This window comes from Lycium ferocissimum, chromosome 7 (assembly GCF_029784015.1).
Source record: "Lycium ferocissimum isolate CSIRO_LF1 chromosome 7, AGI_CSIRO_Lferr_CH_V1, whole genome shotgun sequence".
NCBI lineage: Eukaryota > Viridiplantae > Streptophyta > Magnoliopsida > Solanales > Solanaceae > Lycium > Lycium ferocissimum.
The window spans coordinates 47,958,628-47,970,025 of NC_081348.1; the positions used below are offsets into that span (position 1 = coordinate 47,958,628).

Here is an 11,398-nt window from a genome sequence, read left to right on the forward strand (position 1 = left end):
AATAAAGTTATTAGTCTGTCGATTGATAAATTTATTTGAAGCGCAAGAATGTTTTCTTGCATAAGGTTAAGTTTGTTTTGTTTGCTTTGAGATTTAGTTTAGTTATAAATTAATAAGAATTACTCGATGCTTTCGGCCTTGTTTGCTTTGTCATGTCTACCTGCCGGTTTCGTTTTAGCTTGTTTTAAGTCGAGAACTAGCTGGTTGATTTCATGGATAGTTTAATTCTACCTTGGTTATTGTATGAGTTTAGCGTATAAATCAATCTTGCGTTTCATTAGTTCGGTGTTTTCACGATCGGTTGTTACTTAAATCCTAGGTGTCGAATAACCTTGATATGCAGCTATATCAAGTTCAAGTCCGTTAAGCGTGACCCGTGATTGATCCTTGTCACCGTTTTGGATAGTCCATTGTGTTAAAACTTCCCTTTCGCTTTTCGTCGTGCTCAGATTCCCAAATTTGCCATGTCAAGTGTGTGTTTTAATTGCCGATACAAAGTTTGCAATCCATCCTTTCCATTTCTTTCAAGTTTTGATCCATGATTCAATGCCTTTCCCTTTTTTTATATGTTTTTTCAGTTTTTGTTTTAATGTGGTCTTTGGCGTTTTCATTTTCGTTTGTGGTTCTGTCGCTATTTCATACTTTCGGTCAGTTTCTTAACTCTGTTTTACATATATTTAAGTTCGAGTATAAATTGGCTAATCAAATTTAGGAGTGCTTTAGTTTGTTTGGACTGTTTTGTGATAGGAGTATTTTGGGGATTGTCCGTATGATATAGCTTGTTGCATTTTTGTTTGGTTGGTTAAATGGAGGTTCTCTGCTTTGAATTGATTACTACTTGAAGGCGTCTTTGTTTGCAAAGTATTAAATCATTTGTGTTTCCAACACAAAATGTCATTCTCTACTCAAGTTCCTTATTCTCATCGAACATCTTCTGTTTTCTCAAGTTACGGGCTGCAATTGGTGTCATTTAATTTTAATTGGTGTCACGGGCTGGTTCTGTTTTGGATCTGTATACAACAGTATACCTGATTTTCTTCAGTTTAAATACCTTAATGTGATTTTCCGTTGTTTGTTCACATTTAGTCTGTTTGGCTTCTGTGGAGTGTTAAAGTGGGTGTGGTTCGAAATATTCAGTTTTATACTCACCTGGATGCATATCAGTCGGCATATTTAATGTATAAGGGGTATACCCCTTGGTAGTCAAATGATCAATTGAGCCTCGGAAATTTTGGGCTCCGTCTTGTATTGCTTAACAATTGGGCTGCTGAACAATATATATATATATGTATATGCTCAGCCCATTCGATTACCCACTTGCATAATCTGTTGGGCCTATCCTCTCAAGATATATGTATAGCTTTGTGTGTTTTGTGTCTTGGCCTTTTCCTTCTTTGCGGACATCTAAACCGAACATAGGTCTGCTGTATTTGTTTAGCTTCTCTTCCTATCATTTCTTAGAAGTCATTAATACATTAAATATAAGCAGCTCCTCTGTTTTAGTTGAAGGCCATTGGCCTATTTTGAATTTGCATTACACATAGCCAGTTATTTATGGGTTATACACTAATCTTTTTCCTTTTGTTTTGTGCATGACCATCGCGTGCGAGTCCAAGGGACTCGTCATCTTCCGCATTCGGTGTTGGGCCAAGGCCCAACGAAATTTTCTATCGAGTCAGCCCCATCAGCCATCCGCAGCAATATATTAAGGTTGTTGGGAAGCCCAACGAATGAAAGGAACAACGGCATACCCTAAAATGGGCCGAGCCTATTTAAATCATTTCATTTCTTTATTTTATTTGGTTTGTGCATTTAATTTATAATTACATGACTAACATTTTACTTGTTTTATTTGTTTAGATTAGGTGAACCTTAGCGAAATTAGTCGGGTTGGCTTTAGTAAATGAGTAGGAAGAACTAATATTTAATTCCATAGTTCCGTCTTCTTCTTTTATATCAAATTATCTATAGTATTTATAATATTTATCTATATTAAAACAATTGATCTTCAAGGGCGTGAAGCCATGAACACATATTCTTTAATTATATTTTCATTCCTACTATATTGGAAATCTTAAGGTATTACTGATATACAAACATGAACTCAAATACATTTTATAAACAACTCTTCGAGTTTAAATCAAACACGTACATTTTAGATGGGCATAGTTAATGATAAAAGGGAGAATGAAAATTCCATCTCGTCCATACTCTTAATAACAAAATTAGTTGAGGCCTCCTCCTTTGAGTTATTTTCAATTATGTTTAAAACGTTACATATCCCGCGCTTCTTCAATTTATAACTAAACTCTTTTATACAAATTATTACTTTTACAAGTCTTATTTTAATAACATTATTACGTTTTCCTTTAAACTTTAGCAATATTTAAAGGTTATTTCCCGAACATTTAGAACATTACATTTACACTTAGCTTAATTAATTATAAGTCCGGTCGGTTAACCATTATTAATGGAACTTAGAGGATGCCTAATACCTTCCCTCTAAGTTAGTTGAACCCGTACCTAGAATCATTTGATTTCGTAGATTTTAAATAAAATTAACTTTAGATGATTACTTTAATTACCTTAGGTGCCCTAATTCACCACAAATAATTAGGTGGCGACTCCTTAACTTTAATTCACCCCGGAATTATCGGGATGTTGTAAACTATTTTGACCCCGGTTAAAATAGGGTATAACAAAACCCTTCACCTCCTTATGGAATAAGACCCCTATTTTATAACTACAGGTTTTAGGGTTTTCACCCTTTTCCAAAACCTGTTGGGTCTTTATTTTCCACCAAGAAATAATATTCCATTTAATTCTTTATTATTCGGGCACAACAGGGACCACATAATTTAATTAACGAGGCTTCCTATTGTGGAATTAATTCGAAATATCTGAATTAATCATACCATAATAAATTACAAATTATTCCACTAAAAAATCGTAACATTACTCCTCAGTTCAATTCCGAAATCTTTCATTAAATCTTATTTAACTCCCCATGTTAAGATTACATATACCAATCAATTAAATTAAATTACTGACAATTTAATCATTGACTAATTGAATCCTTTATATTTCCGCTTAACGCATATCATGTGACGGATACAAAATCCACCTGCAAGGTTTTCACATGAGACTTATAAGCATTCATAAAGGGGTATCATCAATCTCAAAGTTGAGACATTGATTCTATCAGCTAATTATTATTTCACAAATGTATTTTTTCATTATCCAATTTACCGGGAATACATATACCCGCAATTGAGTCGTACCTATTAATAAATCAAAATAATGAACAAATCACATTGATCATAATAATTATATCAAGATTAAGAGTATAAGTACATTTAATGAACTAGAAAATTTGTTTTATATATTCAGTATAAAAACACTTATCTCTACTTGGTCCGTTCAATACATACAAAATGTACTAGCACAAGAAGACGGAACTATACCGTTCCCATAATGAAGATACATTATATTAATCTTGTGCTACAATCATCCCGATGGCTTTGTCCAATTTCCATCTTAGATTGTGAACATAAACTTTATGCTTATAAGAACCGATGATTTAATCTTCCGTGCATAAGCTAATCTCTATACACTAAATCATCTACTATATAAGTAAAGGGCACACACACACTAGTAAATGATCTATTTAACTCTTTATTAAAAATTGAATAAATAATTATTCTATAATAAATACTATATCCAAAAAACATGGTTAATAGTATATATTCCAACAATCTCCCACTTAGACTTTTAAGCATGACAATTGCTAAAATATACCATATCTAAACGCATGGTTAATGATATATACCCCAACAATCTCCCACTTAGACTTTTAACCATGCATTTACAACTTTCACGTGTATTCCTTTTGCACAACTACCAAAAGTCTTAGCCAATACTTTGTCTAGTAGTTCTTCGTCAGAATCGACCGGTTCGTACTAAGATCTTCGGGGATCCTATCATGAAACTCTCCCAAAAATGTATTTCTTTTCAGGACCGTATCATGAAACTATCCCCAGAGTATACACTACTATTATAGTCACACTATTATATTCCTGAGTCTTAATATTATCTTCATTGTCTTTCGGTATTGAAATATTAACGACTTCATACAGTGTTATTTGCTCAACATCACTCCCACTACTTAAAGGTAGTGAATTTTCTTACGCCTATTAACGTTTCTCCCACTACTTAAATGCAATGGAACGTCAACCCTGACTTGTCGGTTAGATGTTCTTGAACTTCTGAATTTTTAGATGACTCATTTGTTATTCCTTTGCTCAGTTCCTATAAAACTAGTTTACTTCTAGGAACTTGGTTTATTAAAAGTCCTTTTCTAAAAATTTGGCATTTGTATTAACAATTACCTTATTTTCTTTTAGGACAGTAAATAAACCTCCTTTCGTTCCCTTTGGATATCTAATAAACATGCGTACACCCGTTCTTGATTCCCACTTATCTGTTTTCCCTTTGAACACATGTGCTAGACAACCTCATATCCGAACATGTTGCAGATTTGGCTTACATCCAATCCACTGTTCTATGGGTATCAAAGGTACTAACTTAGAAGGAATTAAATTAAGAATGTAACTCGCAATTTCTAAGACATATCCCAAAACGAAAAAGCAAATATGACTAAGTCAATCAATAATCTTACCACCTTCATAAGAGTCATATTTCTTTTCTCTGCCACACCAATCTATTGTAGAACACTTGGCGTTGACAATTGAAATGCAATCCCTCTATCTGATAAGTAACTAATGAACTCCGCAAAGAGGTACTCGCCACTATGATAAAAGCAGTGACTTAATATATTTTCCCTGACGCTTTTCATTTTCGCCTTAAATACCTTGAAATTTTCAAAGCATTCGGACCTATAGAGCATCAAATAAATATATTCATATCATGAGTAATCTTCGATGAATGTTACAGAATACTCAAAATCACCTCTTGCCTTGAAGTTCATTATACAACACAAATCAGAATGGATTAGCTTAACTTATCATTAACTTTATTTCCTTTTAAGAGAAAAGGTCTCTTATTCATTTTTCCTTCTAAATAGGACTCACAAGTTGGTAGTGCCTCCACTTTCAATGAACCTTAAAAGTTCATCCTTTGACCAACTTCGTAATCCTATTCAGATAAAAAATGACCTAGACATAAGTGCCACCGATAAGTTTTTTCAATTCCTGAAAAAAGATCTCTTATGGGACAGATTATCTTTATTCAGTTCAGAAGAGATATTAATTTAAAGTGTCCGCACATCAATGTACCACAAGAGATAAAATGTTTATCAAACTCAATAAAACAAGAGTTACAAGAAAAATAAACTATCCATCCATCTCTTGTTTGGTTAGAAGCTGAAAATAAATTCTTTCTAACAGAAATTACATATAATGCATTCTTTAAATTAATGTCTTATCTCTATCAGACAAAGTTCCCGAATAGTAGTAAGTGGGCTTGATAAAGTCTATTGAGAATTTGAGATATAATCATTAAATAGATCATTAGTTATATAGTATGAATAATAAAATTAAAAACACACATCACACATACAACCATGCATACTGAATAGTTAGATTCGATAGGGAAACTTAACTATTCATGCAAACTGTATGAGTCATGCCAAATAATTCACCCCATAAATTAAAATAGTACCAACTCTGATGGAGAGTAAACTGCTAATTTAAGTTAGGTAAATATCACTTTTAATGAACCCTAGTTCCATTGAACCAACGTGTAACTCAGTTGGAGAGTCAAGACAAGCTATCAATTAACTAGGGATTGAAGCATAGTAATTTACCATAATGAATCTATCCGATGGGGAAGAAGACCTACGTCAACATATAAACTCATTATATCACTGTTATATACAATGGAGACCACAGAGAATGAACCCTACCACCACTGTTTGAAGAAATAAAAATTTTATTTAACAAAAAATTTCCAGAAAACAGAAAAACAACCAAAAACCCATCTAAACGACCTCCGATGGCCAAAAAAGGGCCCAGTTCACGTGCTTTGTTGCTCGTGAGTGTTGCTCAGTCGGTTGTTTCCGATGAACTTACCAAATTTCGAGTCAATCGGAGTTCATCAAAAATCAGAATTCCGAACCATGACCAATTCGGATAATTTTTTTTTATCCTAAATAGAATTTAAAAAACATATACATTTGTTCAGTAGTTCTTATCACATATCATCATTAGTGCACTAATATACATGAATCAAGAACAACGAACAAAATTTTAAAATATGTTTACATAATATCAATGTTGCTTTCTGGAAATTAGCATGTTTATGTATTCATTGAATATAAAATTCAAAACACACCACCTAGATATACATGCATCTTGAACAGCAAATTTTAATATAAAAGAACAATTCATGCAACATATATGTGTGATGCCAGATATTCACTCTATAAATTTTAAACCAGAGCTAACCCAGACGAAGAGTATGCTGCTAATTTAAGCCAAGTGAATATCATTATCATTATCTCTAGTTCCATTGACCTAACATGTAACTCAGATGGAGAGTTAATACATGTTATTATGATTATACCTAGTGACAACCTATAATAAATCTATCCGATGGGGAGGAAGACCTAAAGTCAACACATGAATTTATTATTTCACTAGTATTTAGTCATGAAACCATAAGGATGAATCTCTATCACCATTAGATCATAGCTAAGTTATTTTCCCTTAAAATTAATTTTTCAGAAAACAAATATTTCCCAAAACACCATCTAAACAACACCAAATCACCGAAAATGACATGATTTACCGCAAAGCAGTGACTATTGTTTAGTGGGTTGTTCCTAATAAACATACCGAATTTCAAATCAATTAGAGTTCGTAAAATTTCAGATCTCTAAATCTATGACCAAACTCAAAAAATAACTTATTCAGGCGATTTAAGGAAAAGAAAATGATCTATATCCTTATCACATATCAATTTCATGTTGAATCATCATGAGTAATTATGTTCCAGATTTAAAATAAATAAAACTGACATGAAGAGTAGTTTTTCATACTCAAAACACGTTTTAATCCGAAAGAACAGCCTAAGACCCATCTAAACAGCCTCAAAGATTATTTCTTACTGGGCATTTCCAATGAACACACCAAATTTTAGGTCAATAAGAGTTCATGAAATTCTTGATCTCCACAACTAACCAAATTCGTCAAAATAACTGTTTTAGGCATAGCTAAGGATTAAATAATCTGATTAAGGATTATATTCTCCTTTTATAATTATCCCACGAGCTTAAGGCATACATTGTGTCCCTTTTTCTGGGTAAGACACACAACACCTAATTACAATAAATTGTCCTCACAATTAATACACCTGAGAATCAAGATATTACGTTTCCTCCTTTCTTTTGGGCGAAAGCCTCGATATCTTTTCTCATGAATTAATTAAGAGTTACTAGTATCTAAAATGTAAATTTTATTTTCTGCGGCAATTTATACATGATACATGGAAAATATTCTAATGACTCAAATAAATAATCTACTTTCGTAGATCCTATTTATTAATCATTGTTCTCAATTCATGTATAGATATGGTTTTACATGTATAAAGCTTTAAGAATTTTCAATGATTCCAAATAAATAAATCGCTTTAGTGATAACTATTTATTAATCACAAAATTCATAATTTATACAATTAAATGCTCATGTAATGCCTGTAAACTAGACCAATACTTGACAGCACAGAGACGCATTTATCCGGCGTCTAAACAAATATTCACACGTCATCTATCAATTAATTATAGTGAAAACTTTATGCTGTCAAATAAAAGTAGTTTAACACAAAAGAATTATGCCTAAATCAGTTTGAAAAACAAAAGATGCCATTTTCTTTGTTACAGAAAAAACTTGGCAGCAACCAACATTGGTTACCTCACTTTCAATCCCTAAAACAAAAAAGGTGCGCAACCGCCGCTTGAAATCTTGCAACAACTCCCTAAAGGTAGTTACTTTCTGGTCCAGTATGGTTGCTTCAACCGTCTTTGAGAGACAAAAACAAGCCTTTTCAGCCGCCGTAAATCCGAAACCAACAAGGACCGTTATTTACTAAACAGTGGATGACACCGTAATTTAAAACCCAAACACCATTATGAGGAATTTTATATGTAGTCTTGCAATTCGGAAAAAATTGCATTCACACACGGTGATAACTATACACCACTGTTATCAACAACCAGTTGTCAAATAAAATTGATTTCGGCTAAAAAACGAACTTAGGTTAAAAATGCATATTCATGTATATAATCGATCGAACATACATACAAATATACATCGAGTTATCTATTTAGATGCAAGTAGGCTCTTGATGCCAATTGATGGAATACATGCATAAACAGCGGAAGCAAATAGCCAGGATTGAACTTGCATGTAATATAGACAACACATAAATCAAGACTTTAATCAAATACTAAATTGATACTTATCTCTTGAAGCGTGACAGCGACCAAGAATCGAATCTTCAACCACGAACACACACCATCCACGAGATCATCATTCTTGATTCGGTCTTCTTTGTGTAACCCGAATAATACCAGAATTTGTGAAATTCGTGTGGGTGAATTTCTATGGAAAAAGTGTAGAAACTTGTAAAAACCCTTCACCTCCTTATGGAATAAGACCCCTATTTTATAACTACAGGTTTTAGGGTTTTCACCCTTTTTCAAAACCTGCTGGGTCTTTATTTTCCACCAAGAAATAATATTTCATTTAATTCTTTATTATCCGGGCACAGCAGGGACCACAGAATTTAATTAACGAGGCTTCCTATTATGGAATTTATTCGAAATATCTGAATTACTCCTACCATAATAAATTGCAAATTATTCCACTAAAAAATCAGAATCGCGCTTCTTAGTTCAATTTGAAATCTTTCATTAAATCTTATTTAACTCCCCATGTTAAGATTACGGATATTAATCAATTAAATTAAATTCTCGACAATTTAATCATTGATTAATTGAATCCTTTATATTTTCGCTTAACTTATATCATGTGACGGATACAAAATCCACCTGCAAGGTTTTCACATGAGAGTTATAAGCATTCATAAAGGGGTATCATCAATCTCAAAGTCGAGACATTGATTCTATCAACTAATTATTATTTCACAAATGTATTTTGCCATTATCCAATTTATCAGGAATACATAGACCCGCATTTGAGTCATACCTTTTAATAAATTAAAATAATGAACAAATCACATTGATCATAATAATTATATCAAGATTAAGAGTATAAGTATATTTAATGAACTAGAAAATTTGTTTTATATATTCAGTACAAAAACACTTACGGCTTTTGCACTTGTGAGATGAGGGATAGATATTATTTAATGACAAACGATCCTCTATATAAGCCTCAACTTGGTTCATTCTTTTTGGACATGTACTGCATTGCATAGATTTATGAGTTTAAGTTTTATAGCTCGTCAGTTAAAATAAGATCTATTTTAGCCATGGCTATTGAGTCATGTTGCTATTTGGTGTTTTCTCTCGTGGGATTGTTCTTTCTTGCTTTATTCTTCATTCCTTCAAGGAAAAATCAGCTTTACCCAAAATCCCATCCCCTAATTGGTTCCTTGTTGGAATTTATAAGAAATCGCGACCGGCTTATCCAGTGGACTTGTGAAATTTTCGACAAGTCATCGTCCTCCACATATACACTTGAAGCTCCACTCGGGCGGAATATCATAATCACTAAAGACCCTTCCAATGTCAAGCATATTCTCAAGACTCGCTTCGATAACTACCTCAAAGAGAGCACGCTCAAAGCAGCTTTATCAGATTTTTTCAGGGAGGGCCTTTTCCTCGTCGATGGCTCGGAATGGAAGTCAAAGAAACAGACTTTGCGCCATGCTTTCGATCCGAACGCATTTCATGCTTATATATCTGTAGCAGAGGAAGAGCTCCCCGGTCGTCTTCTCCCTTTTTTAAGTAACATAGCAGCTCAGGAAAATGCTACAATTGATCTCCAGAATACATTTAAGCGACTCACATTCGATTTGATATTTCGGATTGGGTTTGGGTTCGATCCGAAATATCTATTACCTTCTCTGCCATCAACCCCTTTAGCCTACACTTTTAAAACTGCACTGATACTCAGCATTTTTAGGTATATTACCTTACCCCTGATATGGAAAGCTAAGAGGTTCTTCAACACAGAATCCGAGAAAAGACTCCGTATCATGGTCGATGAATTTCACAAGTTCGCTGGTAACATTATCGTGGAAAAGAAGGAAAGATTAGCCGCGATCACGGATTTCGAGGACAAGGACTTGCTTGCAAGAGTAATGACAAGGGCACAGGGCGATCAACTAGACGACGCGTTCCTCATCGATGCATTTACTAACTTTGTCTTGGCAGGACAGGACACACTCTGTTCGGCTTTATCATGGCTTTTTTGGCAGATCTCGACTAACCCGAATGTGGAACAAGAAATTGTCAGGGAAATTAGTGAGAAAGATCGTTTGAACGACATGGTTTACACGCACGCTTGTATATATGAGAGCATGAGACTCCATCCGCCCATCCCACTGAACACAAAAGAAGCAGCGGAAGACGATGTTTGGCCTGATGGGACAAAGGTGAAAAAGGGGACGACCATAATCTACCACATATACGCTATGGGAAGGTCACAAGAATTGTGGGGATCAGATTGGGCTGATTTTCGTCCCGAAAGATGGTTGGAGAAAAGAAGAAGTAGTACTGGCACATATGTTTGGAATTTCATCGCCAGAGACGCTTTTACGTATCCGGTGTTTCAAGCAGGGCCAAGGACTTGTTTAGGAAAAGAAATTGCGGTTATGCTGATAAAAATGGTGGTTGCCACCATCCTAAAGCGCTTCCGAGTCATTCCGGCTCAGGACAATTTCTCTCCACATTATGCTATATTTATAGCATCAAGGATAAGACATGGCTTTCCGGTAAGAATCATAGAGCGTCATTGAGCATTACTACTCTTTGTTTATTTTTACGTTGTATTGTCTTTGTTATTTGTTATGTGGTTCAGATTTTATGGCCATGAGTGATCTGTTTCAGTTCGTTACATGTTCTAAGAAATTAAATAATTTGAGATGAAATAATTCATATTGTCATGAGGATTCAAATTAAATTAATTTGAGATGAAATAATTCGTATATTAACCACTAATATAAATGAAGAAACATGGCCAATAAAAATTCATATTGTTGTAGCCATTAAATGCACCTGTTTGGGAATGAGGTGCATTTATTGTTGTAGCCATTCAAATACGAATATTTAATTGTTAGTTTGGATGTCCATTTGATTCCCACCTCTCACACCTATACATATTAAAAGAGAGGCGAACCCAGGATTTGAGCGCAA

The 11,398-nt window shown here is 33.9% G+C and overlaps 1 protein-coding gene across 1 annotated transcript; it reads left to right on the forward strand.

Moving 5' to 3' along the window:
- Positions 1 to 9,510: 9,510 nt before the first annotated feature.
- LOC132062274 (cytochrome P450 94A1-like) lies at positions 9,511 to 11,001 on the forward strand. The gene has a single exon (XM_059454875.1). It carries the CDS (start codon positions 9,511 to 9,513, stop codon positions 10,999 to 11,001), a length of 1,491 nt encoding a protein of 496 aa, XP_059310858.1.
- Positions 11,002 to 11,398: the final 397 nt, after the last annotated feature.